Source organism: Thermobia domestica, chromosome 2 (assembly GCF_964235325.1).
Source record: "Thermobia domestica chromosome 2, izTheDome1.hap1.1, whole genome shotgun sequence".
Classification (NCBI taxonomy): Eukaryota; Metazoa; Arthropoda; class Insecta; order Zygentoma; family Lepismatidae; genus Thermobia; species Thermobia domestica.
Genome location: NC_137455.1, coordinates 130014768 through 130037369, shown reverse-complemented (window position 1 = coordinate 130037369; position 22602 = coordinate 130014768). Strand labels below are relative to the sequence as shown.

At 35.6% G+C, this 22602-nt stretch overlaps 1 protein-coding gene across 2 annotated transcripts in view; it reads left to right on the top strand.

The window, feature by feature from the left end:
- Positions 1-435: 435 nt before the first annotated feature.
- The window catches only part of LOC145675547 (neuronal acetylcholine receptor subunit alpha-7-like), a 77430-nt gene continuing 55263 nt past the window's right edge, over positions 436-22602 (top strand). Inside the window, exons 1-2 of one of the 2 annotated variants that reach the window (XM_081746050.1) lie at positions 436-569; positions 22271-22428. In XM_081746050.1, the coding sequence (XP_081602176.1) occupies positions 494-569; positions 22271-22428 (234 nt within the window). In that variant the 5' untranslated portion in view covers positions 436-493. The remainder of the gene's footprint in view (positions 570-22270; positions 22429-22602) is intronic. The other variant, XM_081746057.1, reaches the window with a different exon arrangement.

Sequence of the window (22602 nt, the reverse complement as noted above, 5' to 3'; positions counted from 1 at the left end):
GAATTTATTCTTAGTGCTAAATTTTCTCGATCGGATGAGTATTTCATGCTCCAACAAACTGCAATTCTTACATACGTCATTGCATGGAAAAATTCCTTTTGCAATTAAATCAATGAAGCTTACAGCGAAAAAAAATTAAGTTTGAACTTATGTGGCTTCCCCTATGTTCCACCACTCTAAATTAGCAAATTTCACTTGCAAGACAGAAGTTTCAGAGGGAAATAATTTGAATAAAATAAACACTTCATGAAAATAAACCAGATAAGACTAAAGTTTGTAACACACCACTGTATTAAAAAGAAAGAAACAAAAAACATGAGGTAAGAAGGGCGATACGACTGGACTATGTTACGTGAATGACATAACACAGATATTTTTCTGGTGGGTGTAAATGTCTGTACAGTATCAGCTTCTTTCGTACTGTTTCATTCGGCAATTCAAATAGATAATATGTTTTACAGGATAGAATGGACCTAGGGTAGTCATTTTCAATATGAATTTATTTATTTTCTCCGAATTTGTTGTCTTTCTGGTCACTTTTATAAAAGTGGATGAAATATCTGCTGCAGGTAAGTTGAGGACTTTTCAGTGTTTAAAAAATCTTAGGGAAAAATATTCTTTATTTATTGCTTAAAAGTCCTACAGTTATCGGTCAGTATCTAATACGTAGTTTTCGTTTTCGTTTTAAATGTAGTTGAAAAGTACGTAACGATAGAAAAGCTTCTAATATTACTCAAAATCGGGTGAACATATTAATCATGTTCCACATGGTTTGAAAAGAAGAAAAAGGAATGAAAAATCTAATTCTACAATGGGCAACAGGTTGTTAATGCTAATGGTCCATCATCAGTACAAAAAATGTTCATCATTGGTATATAAAGAATCAATACTTGTGGTAAATAAAATGCTTCTATGTAGTACAGTTCCTTAACGCTGTTTAGTATCTACGCCATCTTTGATTTATAGCCTATTGATTTATATGGAAAAGTATTCTTTTCTTTTCCTTAAAATCAACTAGAATACAATCTTAATGTTCAGGGCCAGATTTAGAGGGGTGCACCGGAGCACATGCACCCCCCTTCACTGTAAATATACACTATCTAAAATGAGAACCTTGCAGTGAAAAAGCAACATTTTGCGAAACTCTGCTGTCATGTGTCCATTTGAGGCTTAAAAGAAAGCTTAGTTTTGTAAAAGCAATAGTTAAAGTCGATTTTCTGAAGGTTGAAGGAAAAGGATTCATTGAGCAAAGTAATATTCCTCAATCACGCGACAGATGAATAAAGGCATTTAAAAAATTAAAAATTTAAATCAAAGTAGTGCTAGTTATTGGTGCACCCCCTTCAAGAAATTCTAGATCCGGCCCTGTTAATGTTTTGATTTTAGTAATTTCTTCTTGAAAAGAAAATCATTTAAATGTTTCTTGCTTTTGTGAAAGTTAAATTCTATGATGTAAAATATTATAATATTTATAAAACAAATTTAATTTGAATAATGTTAAATTTAGGGATACATGCGAGACGAGAATGATAAATTTATGCAAGACGCGAGACGAGACTAAACCATGCGAGACGAGACGCTAGACGAGACTCGGTTAAGTCTCGCAACATTTATGAATTACATTTAATTGTATATTTAGTGATTTTACATTTATTGAGTTTTCTAAGTTGAGCGTTAATGAGTGTGATAGGGGCAATAGATATTTTATGAGATCTATTATTATTCAAGGTTGATTTTCAGAATTAAAGCCTTCTTTAGTTTCTAAACATCATTAAAAAGAAAAGCTTTGTAAATTGGAAATTTATTACAGCACCGATTTAGGACTTAATTTTGCAACACAAACACATACACGCGGGCGTGCACGAATACATGAACTTCTGTTTTTGGTCTGAAAAGCGAATAAGACTCCATATTGCTGCGAAATGTGATATTTCTGTTGTTTCTGTCTTTTTCACATTACTACTAGCGATTAATGTTGGGGGATGGCGGGGAAATCCCCTCTCGTCAAAGTTTATCCCCGGCCCGGCTCGCAGAAATAACATGATATTTTTACATGGAATAAGTATTTTCTTTCTATATATTTATCAAAAACATCCCCCTCTAGTTCGGAAGTTTAATTCAAACACTGGTTTGGTAGGATGGCCCTATAGGTTTAGTGGGACTTACTCTTTTTTTAAAAAAAATAATAAACTCTCATTTGAGTAACACAAGCACTGGCGCCTAGTCTGTCAGACCCAACATTTCCTTTTCTCCGGATAGAATGCCTCTCAGCAAGCGATAAAATGCGGTCTACAACTGAAGTGTTGAAGTAGGAAGTTACACGAAACCGCGTTCTTGTAAGGTCAGCATTTTACTTAGCTCAGGATCAAAATAAATGTGGCTTGACACCAGTGCTGTCGGGTTAATCAAAACTTTCCAGGTTTTGATATTCTGACAACACTGCAGTTAGTTCAACTGATCCAGAAATTGATCCAGAAAGCTTTTTTCGTATCAAGTATAGTTTGCTGAATATTTTGATTCTCGCAATTGTTAACATATTGCGTTATCCACAACTCCGTTGACACAAGTAATGTTATTCCTTGGTGGTTGGTGTAAAGGGAGATAGGCGACAATAGATGGCAGCACTGTTCTCCTACACAAGTAACGTATTTTTATATTTTCTCTGCTGCTTCCGCAAATTTAATGCTAGAGAGTTTAAACTTTCTGAAAAGAAAGTTCAAACCTATTCTAAGGGAACAATCCGTGTCAATTTTGGATATTGTGACGTTAGAGCATTCTTCGGACTAGAAGCAGGCAAAGACAAGGTTGAAATTCGGTTAAATAAAGACGAAAAAATTTACATATAGATACAGTAAAAAGATCCGGGTCTGGTTCAATGAATTTAGAAAAACATATACGGGAACATTATATTCTTTATATCCTAATTACATTGGCGACTTTTTTTCTGGACAAAAATGTGCCCGCATGGAATACTGGAAAATATTGCTGGAGAACTCTAAGCTGGAAAACAACTCTACGCTACACTAATCTCCTGTACTCTTCCCTACCCTATCCTACACTGGAGTGCAAAGGCCTAATGTGGGATTTAAGGGAAGACAGTATTTGTGTGTGAAGTTTAGTTGTAGCCAACATTATGTAAGAAAAGAGGACTGTTTCCCTCAAACCCACTCTTGCTTGAAAATTTTGCTTAAAAGGAGGATAAAGAGGTGTAATCTGTTAGAACATTTTTTTAAATTTCAATATCTGACTCCAGAAATGATATATTCCAGAAATGAAATGATATTTGACTTGGTTTGATTTTATTGATTGATTTATTTATTGATTTATTGACATATAACATAACAGGCAGAGGCCACGTTGTCCCTCGAGGGAGGGAGTTGAACATCCCTTTTCAATAGCAAGGCTATTTGAACCATAGATCTACAGCATAACATGGAATCCAAACCCATGAACTCCCGTCGCGAATCTAACTAGGATTTTCCACTCTATCATATTTATCCATAAAACAAAACTGTCCGCCCCAATATATTTTGAAATATATTTGATACATCATTTTTTTCAAGGATATGTTTGTATTCGTCCACCAAAATTAGGACATATTCGTCATCCCGAGGAGTGAACTTCGCTCTCTTTCTTTCCATATTTAGTACCAAAAGTTACCATATACTACGAGATCAGTTTTCAATTGTTACACGCACTTTTTATCCAATCAAACGTATGACATTCCATAACGTCATGTGTAAACGTCACAGTTTTATGCAACTTCTGATTATTCGTGAATAAGTTAATACTTTCTCGCTAACTGTTGGTGCAACGATGTAAGGTTCTTATCGAAAGATAAAAATAATCAACGGATTATCTTATCCAGGAGAGTCATTTAGAGTGCAGGACTGCCGTGTCGTGACAAAACGCTGTAACTTTGGCGGAGAAGTTTTGCGAAAATGAGCCGTAAAGTTTTCATTCGAAAATGTGATCTGTATCGTTGCGTGTAGAACCAGTGTAACTAGGCAATAATGGTCAACCAATCAGTTTTCACCAAATTTAATCACACAACATGCATTTACGTAACATTACATGTAACCACGTGTTTCCAAAGTCAAGATACACTGGTTCTACTCGATACAAATCACATTTTCGAATGAAAACTTTTAGGCTCATTTCGCAAAACTTCTCCGCCAAAGTTACAGCGTTTTGTCACGACACGGCAGAGGAGAGGGCAATTGCCCCCCAAGAGTTTGAGGAATACATATGCTTTAATCAATTGTCTGCTAATATACTAGTACAAAACGTGAAAATCTTATCTCGGTGTTGCTCGATTGGTGCAACTGAGCATGAATACTACAAAAGGAAATTACGTGATTTACTCTGTTTCAGCATTATCTGTTAACAATACAATGCATAGTGGAACAGATATGGGTCATAGTGGTAAATAATCTGTGCTTTCCTACATAACGGTATGTAGTTGCTAATGCATATTGAACCAGATTGGGAACGATCGAAGCTAGTTGTAATTCCACAGTTTCCGCATAGGTGGCACTATTACGCTTACCGGCGGTACTTCCATTATTCATTTTTGTTTTCTCTTGCAAAACTACTTCTTTTTTTTTTTTTTTTTTTTTTACAGAAAATAAAACAATCATGCATTGAAGGGTTAAGTAAGCCTACTGTGTTGAAGAACTAGCGTAAACGTAAACAATTCAACGTAAACCAAGAATAAGATCAAAATAATGCTTGAGAACAGTTCTACAATTATTACAAGTGATAAGAAACTATTATGTTGTTAAGGCAATCTTGAAACGTGCATGGGAGCAACCGATATAATACCTAACTGAATCGACTGATATAGTAGAAGACACTACCATTAATTTTGCCTGTTCAAAATTTCCAGCATCCGTAACTAGTCAACACATGAGGGTTAGTAAAAACTAACTTCATATTTGAATTTCTGGAAACAAGCTAGCCTAAATTGATATGACACATGATTTCCTTCCTGTTTCTTTATTTTCGAAACTCCAATATGGCGACTTTTAAGATGACAGACATGATGCGCAATATACCTATTCCGAAGAGCTTCACACTCGATACTCATACCTCAAATTTGATCTCAATTCCTCCACTCGTTTCAAACTTACATGATGTTTATATGCACTTTCTGCGTTCTGTATTCGAACTTTGGACCTCTTTATCTCCGGCTCTGTTTACGGTCTGCCGTTTAAAACTTGCTTTTCTCGGTTTCTTTCGGTGCTGCATCCGAGGATAGCAAGCATTTTCCGAAATCGAATTGTCAAAAACAGAATGGTCCCTTGTCAGAGAAAGTCTGCTGAATTTCTGAGGTTTTTAGGTCTAAAAGAAATTCTCAAGTTACTTAAATGATAGTCCTGTGAATGTTTTCCTAATGTAAACCATGAATAATTGATTTTACAATACCGTCATTTCTGTTCGGAATGGCTTGAGTGATAGCCAGTGTTCACGTGAGAACACAGAAATTATTAACACTTGAAGAATAATTACATTTCAAGTGGGAACTGGAGCCACAATGATGGTCTAAAATAAAAAAATATATAAGATGTTAGTTACATCCTAAGTGGTGGACGAACACCCAAGTGAAGAGGTGCATATTCTTCTATAGGAACTGTGGAGTGAAACTGAGCTTAAATGAAAGCTATAATTCATGTTCTACATAGTGTAGTAACTCGCAAAGAGACATGAGGAAAATTGAAATGGTGATTTAGATTCTCAGTCTTTCATTTCTTTTAGTATAACTTACAGTTCATTTACACTCTTAGACGAAAATGAATTTCTATTAGGGTGAGCCGACGAAATTCTTTTTCTTTCTTTCTTTTTTTTTCAAGTCGTAATACTAAGGGAAAATTTCGAATTGGTGAGACTGAAAAGTAGCAAACAAAAAATAAAATAAATCGGTTTATATCTTCCAGTCGCGCATGTGCTCTAAAGTGTGCCGAAATTTGGAAAAGTTCACATTTCTACGATAATTTTATTACATTTTTTTTTCCTTATCTTACTTGTCCAGAATTGTTCAAATCGGTAAAGGTATTCTGCTCGTGCAATGTCTGTCAATTCTACAAAGCATCAAGAAAATTGTGTGGAGCTAAGTTTAGGGATAGTTTTCATGAGAACGACTCGGCTATCAAGGTTAATCATGCCTAACTTCGCCCATAAATCAGATTTAAAAGTACCTTCAGTCAGTGTTCGTAGTTTGAGGGAAATTTCTCTAATCTAGGAAAATTTCTTAGATAAAATTAACAAAAAGGGAAAAAGAGGGTTTCTTCCGATAAAACATGAGAATCCAGGAAATTCTCGCGCTGACTAATTGATCAATATAAATACTTAACTTTTTCTTTCTTCTTCAGAAATAATCCAATACAATAGCAATAGTGTGTGTGTGTGTGTGTGTTTCTGTTCAATGTAGCATAATTTGTACCCTTTGATGGCTAGATGTGTTTGTATGTTTTTATTTAAAAAAATAAAAAAATGTAAGTGAAAAAGTAAAAAAAAAATTGAAGCAAAAAGCAAATTAACAAAAATAATGTGGTTGGCACTTCCTTTAAAATAGCTAAATTAATGTTATCACATAACTTACGTCATAGGAAATCGACACTCAACAAACTAAGGAAAATTTGATAAGAAAAGGGAAAATTTTGGGTCAGTCGAGGGAAATGTTCTTAAGAAAACCTACAAACACTGCCATCAGCTAAGAATGAATGAAAACAGAGATGTTCAATTGTTCTACTTGAGTTTCTTGGACTTATGACTCTTAGCACAAAACCTTAGTTTTGTTAATGAAAATATGTTCATAAATATTACTATTGCCCTAAAATAATTTGTTTTTAAACATTTAAACTTGTGTTCAATAAAGAAAACCAAAAAACATGTTAGTTATTATTTTTTCCATGAACTGTGATCTTTTTTTTCTTCCAAAATTTTATTAAGTTCGAAGGCAACGCCCGACCGAAAGTTGTTAATGGATTTAAATAATATTTAAACATTATGTTCTGTGGTTCTAATATTTGAGCTATTACATTCGGGAAAATACTAATTTACATAAAAATGTTTAAAATGATCGTAAAATTGTGATTTAAAAAAAAAAATCAGCAAACTTCCGAACAGATGTGCGACCGGAACATTTAAACCGATTTTATTTTCGTTTTTTGTTACCCGTTTTCAGTCTTCCCAATTCGTAACTTTTCGCGGTATTACGACTTGAAAAAAAATATATTTCGATCCACTTTAATTCTTATATTACGTTGACTCATTGTTTTTCATGTATTTCTTAATAAATAAACATGCAGATTGTTCTTTTATTCGCATTCCTAAAGATTGCCTCATCTGATATCAATCTAGATTTACTGCCTTTCTTCACGCTGCTTTCCATTGATTGATGTTGGACTTCAATGGCCGATGTCTCTCAACAAAAGCGAAGAACACGTCTTCAGGAGGATACTATGACATTACCCATGAGATAGAAAGGTGTTCTCTCATTAAATCAAATTTTGTCCAAGTTAAAGGGATAATTCGTTCTGAAGTAGTGTCTATTTTGGTAGACGCCAATATTGAATTTGTTGTCCACGAGAGCTTTTATTTGAACTCATTAAGGTCTACAAAACTTACATTTTTTGTGTCATTTTCGTGTCGGAGTTTTGTATGAAGCTACCAGAGCAATAATAGCCTAAACTCCAGAATTCAGAGGATGGATTGTAATACGCCGAGAGGAGTCAATAGAGAGTCACTAATAGTACCTGACAAGTGTTGTGTAGGCTTTTCTATCCTATACAAATCCGTTCTCTTTTACAGTCTTTCTCACTCTTCAACATTATAATCTGTTTCTATTCTAAAGTTAAATTTAATTTAGTTAAGCAACCAAGTCACAATCCCATTTCCTTTTACTCTAAAGTTTTGGTTTAAATAATCTTGAAATGGGCCTGTCAGTTCTGAATTCCCAAACTGTTAATTGTCTCTTTGTTTTAACTAGCAAAAGGGCTGACAAGATCATATTATATACAACTTTCGTTCGTCTTTTCAACTTCCGTATTCTTCAGTTTACCTTTTTTTTTCTTTCTTAACTTTCTGTTAAGTTGAAAAGTAGATTGCGTTTGAGATGACTCTATAACAGCCATATCATCTGTAAACTAAATTAAAGATGGTCACATTTTTTCGAAAAATGAATTTTGCGAAAACGAAAAATTTTTCGAAAAACGAAAACGAAATTTTTTTGAAAAAGGAAAAACGAATTTTTTCTCGAAAAACGAAAAATTTTTCGAAAGGAAAAACGAAAAACGAAAACTGCCGAGAAACGGAAAACGGATAACTTTCGTAAAACAAACTGAATTCATTTCATTTGTTAGTACTTCCAAACTACAGTATACTATGCATACGTATAGGAACTCTTATAGAACGGCTATGTTCATCTGTCTGTCTATTCATCCGTTCGTCTGTCAGCTGACATCAGAGCAAGAGCGGTTAGAAATAGCGAAAAGCATAGTTTTGCAACATGAATAGATTCATCTAATCCATTTGACTTTTATTTAATCCAGAACTGGTAGAGATCTATCGCTTTCTGCTACATTGTTGATCACCACAGAACACAAACGGTAATATATAGAAAGACGCGGTTTTTCCAGAACCAATTCAGTGTCCCAAGAATATATTCAATGTTCGCCCTTATTACACTTGCTGCTTAAGCTATGCATAAGTGTCTGAAGTCTTTAGAATGCCTTTGTCCGTCTGTCTGTCGACAGGTGTCAGAGGAAAAACAGTAACAGATATTGAGAAGTCGTTTCTTGCGATCGATTTGGAGCCCCTAAAATAGGTTAAATCTCATCCATTAACCCTCCATTCAAGCCATAAGTGGTTCAAATACCCTCTTTTGGTTTCAACTTTTATCGCTATAGAACGAAAAGAGCAATAGATAACGAGAAGCGTTTTCGGTTTCAACATTGATCGATATAGAACAAAAATAGTAATAGATAGCCACAAGTTTTTTTTTTTCAATCGAATCGATACAGCATCTCAAGAGTATATAAGCTATATATCATCTCAACCCACAATACTATCGAAACCAAAAGTGGCTGAATTTACTAGTATATTTGTTTCAATACTGATTTTTATAAAGCAAAAACTTGGAGAAATCGTGATGCGGTTTTTCGCGATCGACTAAGCGTTCTAAGAATAGGCTCTACCTTCTCCCTTGATCTCTATTCACACCAGAAGTGGTTCGAATTAACTATTACAAATTTCAATATTTATCGCCACAGAACAAAATTGGTAATAGATAGCGACAACTGGTTCACCTACAATCGATTCAGGGTCTCAAGAGGAAATACCATTACAATCCGCAACACTCCACAAAGGCAGAAATGTTTGAACTTTATTACTATTTTTGATTTTATAGCTAATACTAATTTCCATAGAGCAAAATCGGTGAGAGATAGCGAGATGCAATTTTTTAAAATCTATCCAGAGTCCCAAGAATATATTCCACCTTCTTCGTTAACACTTTATTTGCAAGGGGCCGCGGTGGCTCAGTGGTAGAGCGTTCACCTCTGGTGCTAGGGGTCCCGGGTTCGATCCCAGCCCCCGCCAAGTGAACTTTGTGGTGGACAAACACCGAGTGCGTGGGTTTTCTCGGGGTTCTCCCGTTTCCTCCCACTTTCTTCATTCCACCATTTCATTCATTACTCATCATCACCGTCTCCTTTAGCCTTACCGGCATAACCGTGGGACGTAAAACTTAAAGATTTCATTTCATTTCATTTCAGGATTTGCAAATTGTCATTTCGATCGCTATCCCTCTATGTAAACCGGAAATACTGATAAACTACCATTTCCGGTTTCATAGTAAAGAAAAACGATAGCCGGAAGCAGTTTTTGATATGGATTCTGTGCCACAATGGTAGTTTCCATCTCTAAGTTTAATGAAACCGAAAGTGATAAATACTTACTATATCTCTGGTTACAATATTTTTCTTCTCATAGAACGAGAGAGGTACTAGGAAGCGACAAACGTTTCTTTTAAATATATAATTTCATAATTCCAAGAAAAGATTTCAAGCCCTGCCCACTGGTCTAGTGGCTAGCGCGCATTCCTTTGATGCACAGGCTCCCGGTGGGAAAGCATTGAACGTGTTATGGTGGTTCGGATTCCACTTTAAAATGTAGGTCCACGTCTTGTATAGTCTCGATCAATACTGAAAAGGGACGCTGAACTTCAACAAACAACCAAATAAAAGTATTTCATCTTAGTAGTATTCTTCTACTGAAGTTAGTAGCAGTAAAAACTAATACGAAAACGAAGACCCACCTATTTAAAATTTGAATTCTCGTTTGATGAGATTATTATAGTCAGATACTTACGTTAGTTCTTTGTCCTACCGTATATAAAATATCTTTAGAACAAATAAACCATTCAATAGTATTTTGTTAGTATTAAATTGCCTATTTTTGAAAACAAATTGTTTTTGATTCTGACTTAGTTATAGAAAATAAGAGAAATGAATGCGGGATCTTAGTGAGAAGTCTTTGGAATCAGTATCAGTACATATAATCACTTCATGTTTCATATTTTGTTAAAATCAATTGTTAAAAGTCAATTTATTACAGAGTTGCCTGATACTATCACGATCAGTTTATACAGGATCCTTCTATTTGGTAATTTGTTAGTCTTTTTTTACATTATAAAATATATTGTCGATAACACATTAATAATCACTATTAGTAAATAATTATATTTTAATATTCTGTAAAATATAAATTTTACATTGTTTACCTTTATGAATTATTATTTCTAATTTATATCCCTCAAGAACCGAGAACTAAAGGTCTGTGCATCACAATATTTCGTGCTGAGCTCGCGCGCGTACCAGACTCGCTAAAGTCTATGACCATACCAACTTTGACCAATATTGGATGAGTTTAACGCGTTTTAATGAAATTTCTTGATTTTACTAAGTTCAAGTCCAAATTTTCTGGACAGTATTTTGAGAAAAAATACTGTTGCCAGCTATATAGTCAGAGCATCAATGCAACTGTGTACTGTCAACAGTTGAGCCGTGTTCAAGAAAAAACTTAAGACTCTGGAGCCAGCAATTCTGAATCGCAAAGGGGTCCTCCTGTTACAGGAAAACGTTAAGCCCCACGTGGCTAGGATGACCCGGGACACCATTCTACAGTTTGGATGGGAAACACTATTGAATTCGCCATACTCCCCGAACATTGCACCGTCCGATTATCACATGTTCCATTCCTTGGACAATCGGCTTAGAGGACGCCAGTTCAAATACCTAGTAGAGGTGCAAAATCCACTTGATACCTACTTCGCTTCACGGCCCACCAAGTTCTACCGCGATGGAATACATGGCCTTCCGAAACGTTGGTAGAAGGTTGTCGATGCTGATGGAGACTATTTTTGATCTTCCAGGTATGTCTTACGTTACATATCGATGTTCGAAGGTGTTGGCTGAAAAAGCGACAGATCTTTTTTCCTTACCTTTATAGTTACTAAGCTCATCAAGGTCTACCACCTTGCCAAGTTTGGCAAAAATTGGATGAGTTCCATCTTTCGCGCTTTAATGAAATTTCTTGATTTCATTGATTCCAAACCTAATATTGATAGCTAATAACTCAAGAACAAAAAGTCTGTACACCATATTTCATACTGAGCTACCATGCATACCAAGCTCATCAATATTTACGATCCTACCAACTTTCGTCAAGATCATTTGAGTTTAATCAAATGCGTCTTAGTGAAATTTCTCGATATCACAAATTTGATTTGCAATAACTCTGGAACCAAAGTCTCAAACACCATAATATTTAACGTGCGTACTAAATACATCACAGTCCATAACCATACTAATTTTGGTCGTGATTGGATGAGTTTCGTCAATAGTAGACGTTATACACTATCCTTTCATTAAATCCAAACCCAAGGGGGCGCGGTAGCTCAGTTAGAACGCTTATCTCTTGTGCATTTGATCCCAGGTCAAGTAAGTTCGTGGCAGACAACATCGTGTTCGTGGGTTACTCCCATTTCCTCCCACATTATCATTCCATGAATTCCGAAAACTTTTCGAGAAACGAAAAATCATCGAAAAACGGAAAATTTTTCGAAACGAAAAATGAAATTTCCGAGAATCGAAAAACAGATTTTTCGAAAAAGGCCATCCCTAAACTATCTGTATTAATTTATTTTACCATATACCGAAATGTCGCCTATTGAATAATGTTGAAAGAATTGTTACCTCTGTCGAAGTGCCCTTCTGATTTCATTTTTTTTGTGTCATTCCTCCATATAATTTCTAATCTTTGGTTGGTACTTACGCTTGTTATATGCCTTCAATGGCGGCTCTGAAAGGAACCTCATCGGTAAAAGAGAAATACAATTTTATCGATTCAGGCTAAGGGGAAAAAAGTTATAATGTCCTAATCACATAAATTCCAAAATATTGCACCGCGTAACGTAGTCATAACCGCACTCGCCTTTGATGTGAGCGGTTTGATTCTTGGTGGGGACACTCAGTCGGAAAGGTTTAATATCCTTTTCAGGTAAGCCATTCTAAAATTGTTTTCTTGTTTGTTTTTTTTTCTATCAGTTAAATAACCCGATGGTATAAAGATCTCAGACTGCTTCCTTTCCAGCTTCCCCGAGTCACTGATAGACGTCATCCCTCCTACATGATTATCTTACAAGGTCTTCTAAATCCAAACTGTCCATCTTCAATTTTTCTATTTGTTTTTGCATATAGATCTGTGCGATATTCCGATGTCGGTATCGATCGACCGATCAATATTTTCAATTATCAAAATATTGATACTGATTTTTCTTATCGGTATTTCGATATTTCTAGATATTTTGATATTTCGGTCGATATTTTGTCGATATCAATTTTCGATATCCAAATTCAGATATCGAACATCCCTGCTCACATATAGTCCCCATTGAATATTCGAAGTTCAATCGGATCTAATGAGCTTAAATGTCCGCAGCAAAAGAAAGATAAATGGTATTATCCGTAATGCAAAAATTTCTAAGTAGTATTCTCCTTATGTAATGAAAGGTGTTATATCTTAAGTAAGTCTATTGCATAAGATTCGTCCTACAAAATATCAGATGCAATAGCTGTTAGATTTCATGGTTACGCAATCGCCAATTTTCTAACCTCAAGAAATGTTTTAGAAATGTAAGATTAGTGATAAGAACAAATACTGTAAAAGTTTGCTCTTCTGAGAGGGACAATATTGATTCTAACTAACTAACTCTATGATCAATGAAAGTCGGAGATTCAATACAACGTACTCTAGATTGACTTCTGTCCTTAGCCAAGTGGATCCAGTTTCTACTTTGTATTTCTATTTCTGTGAGATCCATCTTAACACACCCCTGCCATATGCGCCTAGGTCTCCCTAATGGACGTTTTCCGATTGGATTTCTAGTCAAAACTTTGCAAGCGTTCCCACTTTCTTCAATTCTGGCTACATGATCTACCCACCTGAACCTCCTAGACTTGATTACCTTAACAATGTTTGGTAAACGATGTAAATTATTATATTGATGAATTTCTCAAAAATGCATATTTGGAAAAACAGAGAATGAGAGACGTTTGTGTTCATAGTTGCGTGAGCACTGCAACTGTACCCAGTAATATGGAGCATATAGCACGAAACTCTTATTTCTTAACTTAGAAATGCAAATTTATACCTGCGTCGCTCATATCTTCTCGTATTGAAACCAAATTGTTGCAGTCACCTGACGTAACACCTGATTATAAGTCTTCCATAATATTTGCGTATTTTTCCACTTAGCGTCACTTGACTTAGCTGTTTTAATCCTTCGAGGGCAAGCGACGTAGGAATAGGAAGAAAGAAAATGATATGAAATTTCTGAGTTTATCGTCCCACGATTATGCTTCGATGCCAATGAGACGGTAATGGTGAAATGACAGTGAAGAAAGTGCGACAAAGCGGAAGAATACCAGAAAACATTCACATGATGTTTATCTATTACAAAATACACTGGAGCGAACCAGGATCCCGAATTTTCCAGGAAGGGGTCTTGTTCCTCTGTCTGGACTTCTATACTGATTCATAACGTAATAAAATCGAGTCGAAGGGGATATATTAGGTCAAAAACCTTTCAATTTTAAGTTTTATGGCAATTTTATACCTATATTCTTTCAGGACGTTATACATCTTAATATAGAAAATTTTTATTTTTCCGTATCTTACATAAGGAGGTGGTTAAAACCCTCTCTTATGTACTTCCTGATTAGCCTAAATAAAAGTTGGTAATTTGCGTGGATAGAATGCACTTAATTAGGAAATAATTAAGAGCAAACTAGAAGTTTCAGAATTATTTAATTGTGTAATTGCACTTACGTAAGGCTTATTGTCATTGAGGAAATATTAGCTTATTTTGTTAGTAATCGGATTTGGTTTAAAATTTTCTATAATATAATACTAGCTGAAATGTCCGTTCTTCGCACTGGGAGAATTGATTTATGGGAAGTATTTAGCCCCTTCCCCTTATGATACTCCATTCAATGAAAGTGCAATGTTAAAAATCCGTAATGTCACCCCTTCCCAGCTCATGTCTCTAATCCTCTCACTCTCTATGCTGATAGGAATTGAACTTGGAATTGAGCGTCGCTGGGAGCGTCAAAATTAATCTTAGCCTCCCCAAAAACTGTATGTTGGACAATAATATCTGTAGTTTTGTGTTATTTTTACATGTTATCCCCTTTCCACCTCTACTCCTCAATTCTCATGTTGATGAGAGATGCACTTGGACTTACAAGGCGTCTAGAGTATCATTATTCATCTCAACAACCCCAATAACTATTGATTGGAAACTAATATCGAATTATTTTGTTACTTTTATGTGTCACCCTCTTTCCACCACCACACATTTTTACCCCATACTGATAATGTGATAAGAGCTTAAGTTAGGCCACGTTCTATTCTTGTATGTACCAAAAATCATCAAATTTGGTTCAGCAGTATAGGGGAAGTTGACCGCCAAACATCGTTACATTCATTTTTAGTTTTATAGAAAGTGCCCCCCCCCCCTTAAAATGAAAAATTTTCAAATCCCTGGAGGTGCGTGTCCCCTTATTTTTAATGAGGAGTTAATATACCGAGTTTCATTTTTCTAACTTGACAGGCATGTGAGATACTCTATTATTGGCATAATTCTTGAACCCTCTCCTTCTTCCGGAAAATTGTTAAAAACTTAGTTAACACAGAGTCCTCTCATGTACCAAAAATCATCAAAGTAGGTCTAGAGGTGTGAGTGGTTAATCATCACATTTTTACATTTCATTTCTATATACATTCAAATCCAAAAGTTAAAGGACTATTAATTTCGAAACGTAATTCTTATGCCATATTGATCCTGTGAATGCCAGATATCGGGTTGGCACGCCTAATTGAAACGAAGTAGGTACCAGTCAGTTCGGCGACATATATGCCCTTTATGACTGTGATAACACAAAGAGCATATGAAGTTTTAGAACCACGAAATCAATGAGTTGTGGTTTTCGGTGTGTGTAATGTATATAGGTCATAGTGAACATGTTCTAGATATAAAGCTGACCTAGAAAACATATATGAATGATATAATGTGCGGTCGGATAATCGGTAGATTTAAAATGTGGCAAAGTCAATAGGGTGTAGTTAGGGACTTGAGTTCCACTTAGTGTTGTGTTGCGACTGTGGAATCAGTTCCTGGATGGTGAAAACATTGAAAGGTAATATGATGGCGGTCGTCAACGTGCAACAACGCCTATAAAGATCGTTACCTCGTCTTAAATGCCCGACCTAGACACAGCAGATACATTAACTTCACTCTTTGTAGCTGTCTCTGGGACCCACGCATCACGTCATGCTGTATACAGGCGGTTACATGAATATACATTGTATGCACGCCGATCCACCAGGTGCGCAGTGCCAGGCACGAATAAAGTAATGTATATCCCACAGAAAGCGGACATCAGAACAGTCGAGTAGTGTCATGATGAGTCATGATTCAGTTTAGAGAGTGACTCTCAAAGTACGTTTGTTTGGAGAACACCAGAAACACGTAACCGCCACTAAAATGTTGAACGGGTCGGGTATGGAGATGTCATATTATGAGTCTGTACACCACTTCATGTTTTTCAGCAGCGGGCAGAGAAAACTGTGATCTACAAGAACGTCATCCTTGAACAGAATATCCGATTGTTCAATGGTACATACAGTCCTGAAGTCCTGAATTCCGTTTTATGGATGACAATGCACGTCCATATAGGTCACAGTTGATGGAAACACATCACGGGTCTCCAGAAGCCAACAAGATCACCGGACCTCAATTCTATTAAGCATGTATGCATTGCCGTCGGGTACATGCTGCACACCTTCACCACAGTCAATTGCTGAACTTGGCAGAGTGCTTGTGAAAGAGTGGGATGCTTGACCACAAGCGCTACTTGATGTTCTCATTTGCACTATGGGTGCACCCTGCGCATCCTGCAGTGTTCGCGGTAACCACACCTCATACTGAACATTAACGACAACAAATCTCGAACTTGAGATGGTCAACAGATAGTAGTCACCCACATGGCGTAAGTGTATTCAGTCAGATTTTTCAGTGTTCATGTGTCATTACAAGCGTTTGTTTTATCAAAGGTATCTATTTACGCTTCTGAGGGAGGAGAAACATTTTTGAGGCAATTGTTCATGATTATCACTGCTATCCGCACATTCTCTTTAAGTTTAAGACCTGAATGTAAATAGAAAAGTCTTTCTAGTGAAGAGCAATTATAAGGAAAGTGAGACAATTTATATCATATATACTCAATATTCTAGCTATATATAAAACTACATGAACTAACATAAAATAAAGGGGTACTTCCGGTTGACGTAAAAATTTGAAATTTGGAATGTTTGTAGCTTTCTGGGACTAACAGATAGGAATATTTTTTAATTTTTAGGGGGTCTAAAGAGGAGTTGAAGAAATTCCCCATGTTATTTGAATGTTTTTTTTTATTGACCTATAATCTCATATTTTAGGTACTTGGAATTGGAATAAAATCTTGAAATTCAGTGTGCTTGTACGTTCTCCTATCATTACCTAAATAAATCACTAAAATAAAAGTTTTCAATTTTAGAGTGGTTTTATGGGCAATTGAAATTTTTTTACAGTTATTTGTATGGGACATCTTCTACTCGCCAAAGTTAATGGGTACTTCCTTTAGGGCTACGATGATTCAATTTGGCATAATTCTAGCTTTTCGGGACTAACCGACAGAAAAATTGCCAAAAGTGAATATTTTTAATTTTTAGGTGGTCTAAGCTTGGGATGAAGAAATTCTCCATGTTATTTAAATGAACTTTTTTTTTACCTATAATCTCATATTTTAAGTACCTGGAATTGGAATAAAAACCTGAAACTAGGTATGCTTGTACGTTTTCGTTAGCGTTAACTAAGTAAATTGCCAAAAACAAAAATTTCCAACTGTAAAGTGGTTTCATAGGGAACTAAATAATCTCCATGTCATTTATATGGGATACCTTCTACACCCCAAAATGTTTAGGCACTTCCGGCAGGATTAGAACGATGAAATTTGGCATGATTCTAGCCTTCCAAGGCTAACCCACAGGAAAATTGCCAAAAGTAAATATTTTTAGTTTTTAAGGGATCTAAAGGGGGATGAAGAAAATCCCATGTTACTTAAATAGGCATTTTCTTGGGATTCAAAATGTTATCCTTTAGATAGCTAAAATACGAAAAGAAACTTGAAGTTGGATAGAATTGTGGGTTTAAGATGTGCAAGGGCGAGGTTGTAGGCCGAGTAAACACAGGGGTCAGGGAGCAAAGTTGCCAGCTGAGCCAAATTCAGGAAATGTAATTAAAGAGCAAATGCACGATATTCACTCTTGATGCAAACGCGGAGGTCTGTGTGCGGAGCCCCCAGGGACCCAAAGGCTAGTTGTATAGTATAAAATGAAAAATAAGTCCAGTTGAAAAAGTATCTATCCTACTGACCTATATATTACATACCTAAATACATGCTTACTTGCTACTGTTATGAAGTTTCCTTTTATTTTGAAGGCTCTGTATCGAAACTCAATTCGAATAATAATAATAATAATAATAATAATAATAATAATAATAATAATAATAATAATAATAATAATAATAATAATAATAATAATAATAATTGCACACTTCATCAACAAACATGGAAGTCAGGCCATTTTAAAGTCCCGACACAGCCTCATTGGAACGCAGGACATCCTAACTAAATCACGATAGAGGATAACCATATTTTAATTTGAAGGCCAGTCGATTATATGGTACTCGTGAATATGATAGTAATGATTCTTCATCATAGGATTATAATTGTCTTTCTTATGAACATACTCCTATTCCTAGAAATTGTAACAATTTTAAATCTTTAATGTATATTAAAAACTTTTAAAATTAAAGATAAAAGAAATAAACAGACTAAGGTTTTGTAAACTCACTTTTAAGGAAGTAAAATTTAAAAATTAAAAGTGAAATTGTCAGTAAATAAAAACAAAATAGGAAACTGCATACAGGTAAAAAGCCAAAAACAGAGTATATAATACGTAAAAAAAATGTAAGTAATTGGTTAGTTATTGGTTATTTATTGGCAGTCAGTTAGGACAGCACAGAGTCAACCATTAAAAGTAAGATATTACCCCAAAGAGGTCCAAGAAGGCCTGCTCCCTCCTCAATCAATGATTTTTTTTAATGTTCAAATAACACTGTTCAACTAATTTTGATCGAAAGTATGTAAATTCTTTGAAATTGCGATTTTTACATTCATTTAAGCATAATATGAAAGGAAATGATAATAGAAAAATTTTCTTAGCTCAGGTTAAGAAAACAAACGCCCTTGTACAACAGTAGCTGTATATATACAAATGTATTAATATTTATAGAACATTTAAGCAAAATCCTTGTAAAAACCTACATTTCACTTTTTTTAAAAAATCTATTTCACTGTGATGTGATAAGCTGGGGAGTTAAGAAGTACCCTAACCTATAGCTTTCTATACCCTTGTACTTCCTTTTTCAAAATTGCGCAAATACCAGTTTCACAGCGATACAGAAAATAAAGTAAACATGGTCAAGTTAAACATTAACAATTCCGTAATAAAAATCAGTATTAACATCAAAACATGAAAAATATGTACAAATACCTTTTTGTGCAAGAACTACACTGCAATGTAGACAAAAGTTTCAAGTGATCCCTTGTACAGGATTATGTTTATTTTATTTTGAGCGTCTTCGCTTGGCTTGCCTTTTGTAGGTTACATCTGGAGCATCCCTTGCAACAGTCCAACAGTAGTCGGCCAATATGTTAGAACTCCACTTTCCCTCATATCTCTTCACCATGGCTGCAATATCTTGATGGAAACGCTCACCATGTTCGTCACTTACTGCTCCACAATCTTCGGGAAAGAAGTCTAGATGTGAATGAAGAAAGTGGAGTTTCAGAGACATATTGCAACCAAGATTTTCGTAGCTCAATAACAACTTTGCTACCAGTTGTTTGTAATTTGTTGCTCGGTGTCTTCCCAAGAACTGTGAACAAACACTCTTCAAGCTTTCCCACGCAGCTTTCTCCTCACCTTGGAGAATTTCGTCGAACTTGTGATCTTTGAATAGTTGCCTAATCTGTGGCCCTATGAAAACACCCTCTTTAACTTTGGCATCACTTAATCGAGGGAATTGTCCTCTTAGGTACTTAAAGGCCTCATCCTCTTGGTTCATGCTCTTAATAAAACTTTTCAAAAGACCTAATTTAATATGTAGAGGGGGAAGCAAAATTCGGTTACGATCTACCAGTGGTTCATGCTGCACATTTTTCACTCCCGGCTGAAGAGTTTCTCTGGTACTCCAATCAGTTTTGCGGTAATGAGATCCACGATCTCTATTGTCCCATTCACATATAAAGCAACAATACTTTGTATACCCGGACTGCATACCTAGCAACAGTGCTATTACTTTAAGGCCACCACAAATGAGCCACTGAAAATCGTAATATTTAATGGCTTGAAGTAAACGTTTCAAGTTTTCATAAGATTCCTTCATATGAACTGCTTAACCTACAGGAATTGAAGGAAGTTCATTTCCAATATGTAAAAGCACTGCCTTTAAACTCACTTTGGACGAATCTATAAAGAGCCTCCACTCCGTAGGTTCGTAATTAATTTTAAGTGCGCTCATGAGGCCATTTACATCTGTACATGCCACAAGTGTGCCTTCCATAATAAAAAATGAAGTGAACATCTTCTCCCTATTCCGATACACTGAAATATTTACATTTTCCTGCAATAAATTCCATTGCTTTAAGCGTGACGCTAAAATTTCGGCTTTGCTTTTCGAGAAGTCCAAGTCTCTGATTAGATCACTTAGTTCCTCTTGAGTAAGTCTATGTGGTTCACATGGAGGTTCTTCTACAACAAACGTAGGGTCCTTCGAAGTACTTGATTCAGGAGCTTCAACTTCTTGATCATCATCAAAAAAAAGATCGTATTCTTTAGGTAGGTCAGGAACAGGTAGTCCTTCTCCATGTGGAACAGGGCGCATTGCAGAAGGAATGTTAGGATAGATCAAGGCCCGCTTCTTCTTCGTGGAAATTCCCTTCTTGACGGAAGGAACCATACAAAAATAACAGTCTCTGATGTGGTCGCTTGGCTCCCTCCAAATCATGGGCACTGCAAAAGGCATTGAGCGCCCCTTCCCATTAATCCAATTTCTTAGATTGCTGGCACAAGTGTTACACACAATGTGGGGTGCCCAAGATTTATCTTGGTATCCAATTTTACTATCAAAGTAATATTGATAGGCTTTTCTTACTAGTGGTGTTATAGTCTGCTTTTGTGAGGAAAATGTCACTTCCCCACACACGTAGCAGAAGCTATCCGCACTGTTTACACAATTTCGCGGCATTTTTGTTTATTGAATTCCTCAAAATGTCACTTGAAATAGTTCCGACAACTATTTAAAAATATACATTCGAAATACCAGTATTTTTGCGTACTTGTAGTTGTATTTTTATGTCCTGCACTACACAAACGTCACACCCAAAACGCTGTTAACTGCACTAAACCTGTCTTTTCTAAGAATAGCAGAACACTACTGAGATAAGGAACACAATGAAACCAAGCGTTCATATAGTTTCTCCAGTGTTGCCGGATCAGTGTAACATTTTACCCCAAACGAAGCGAATATATTTATTTTTAAAGCGTTATTATTAGACATGCCTGTAAAACGAAAAGTAGAGCTAATATTCGAAAATAACTTCCAAATTCGTGATCAGCACCACAAAATCAATAAGAATTAGCTGATTTTGTTCAATTTACACTTTCGTTGTTGAACAGTGTAACCCGTAAATGCCACCAGCGAACTGTAAAATGGAAGTTGAGGTATAGGGATACTGCTTTAAGTATTAATGGTGCGTTTGGTTCCTTTGTAATTCCTTAAACCGCCCTATAGTTTCTAAGCCAAGGTATTTGGAAACGTGATTTTCCTAATATTCACCGGTTCATAATTCTTAAAGGAGACGTTTTTCGACCAATGTTTGTTAGATTTTTTTCTTTCATTTCATATAAGAAGCACCTCCGATATATATTCTTATGTGCGTGAGCCCCCTTGATGAGTTTCTGGCTACGCTAGTGGTTGCATTGCGTTGGATTTTTTACTGCTTTTTGAGGAGTTGGTTGAGGCGTAGTTCAATTTCCGGCGAGGCAATTTTTGTAATATTGAAATTTCCGAATATTTATTCACAAAATCTCTAATGTGAGATTTTTTAAAAAATATATATAGATGTGAAATTCAGCATATACATTCTTAAGTTAAAATTACTAAAAAAAAAAAAAAAAGAAAAAGAAAAAAAAAGAAAGAAAGAAAAGTGATTTGACGTTTTAATAAATTCTGCTTTTAAAGAGAGAAAGAGACTGATCTTGATAAGTATTCAAATTTTCGACTCTATTCGCAAAATCCCCAATGTGAGTATTCGCTCAAGTTTGTAATGTGAAATTCGGTATATCAACTCTTCATTTCAAATGTTTCAACGTTTTCAAGAGTACCGCTTTTGAATTTAGGAAAAGGGGGGATTTTATAATACCAAATTTTCCGGTTTTACATTCATTTAACTTTATTCTTTTCGTGCGAAGAAAGGACATTTCTGCAAGTAATGAATACTTGTAATGTAAGAAGTTAATTACCAACTCTATTTTTCAGATGACTTATACTGTGGATTAAACGTAACTGCCAAAACTAATGCATATCGGCTGAAGAGGGATTTGCTGTGTGGTTATGATAAAACTTTAAGACCTGTGATCAACCAATCAGATACAGTAAGACTTTCAATCTACATAAACGTGCTGACCTTGAGTTTTGTGAGTATCAATTAATCTTGTTCTTTCTTGGTGTGCATGTGCAGTAGGGTGAGTCGAGAAAAGCGAATTTTCGAATATCGAAAAATAATGCAATTCTAACAGAGCGTAGGGAGCGCGGTGGCTCAGTGGTAGCGCGTTCACCTTGGGGTCCGTGGTTCGATCCCAGCTCGCGCC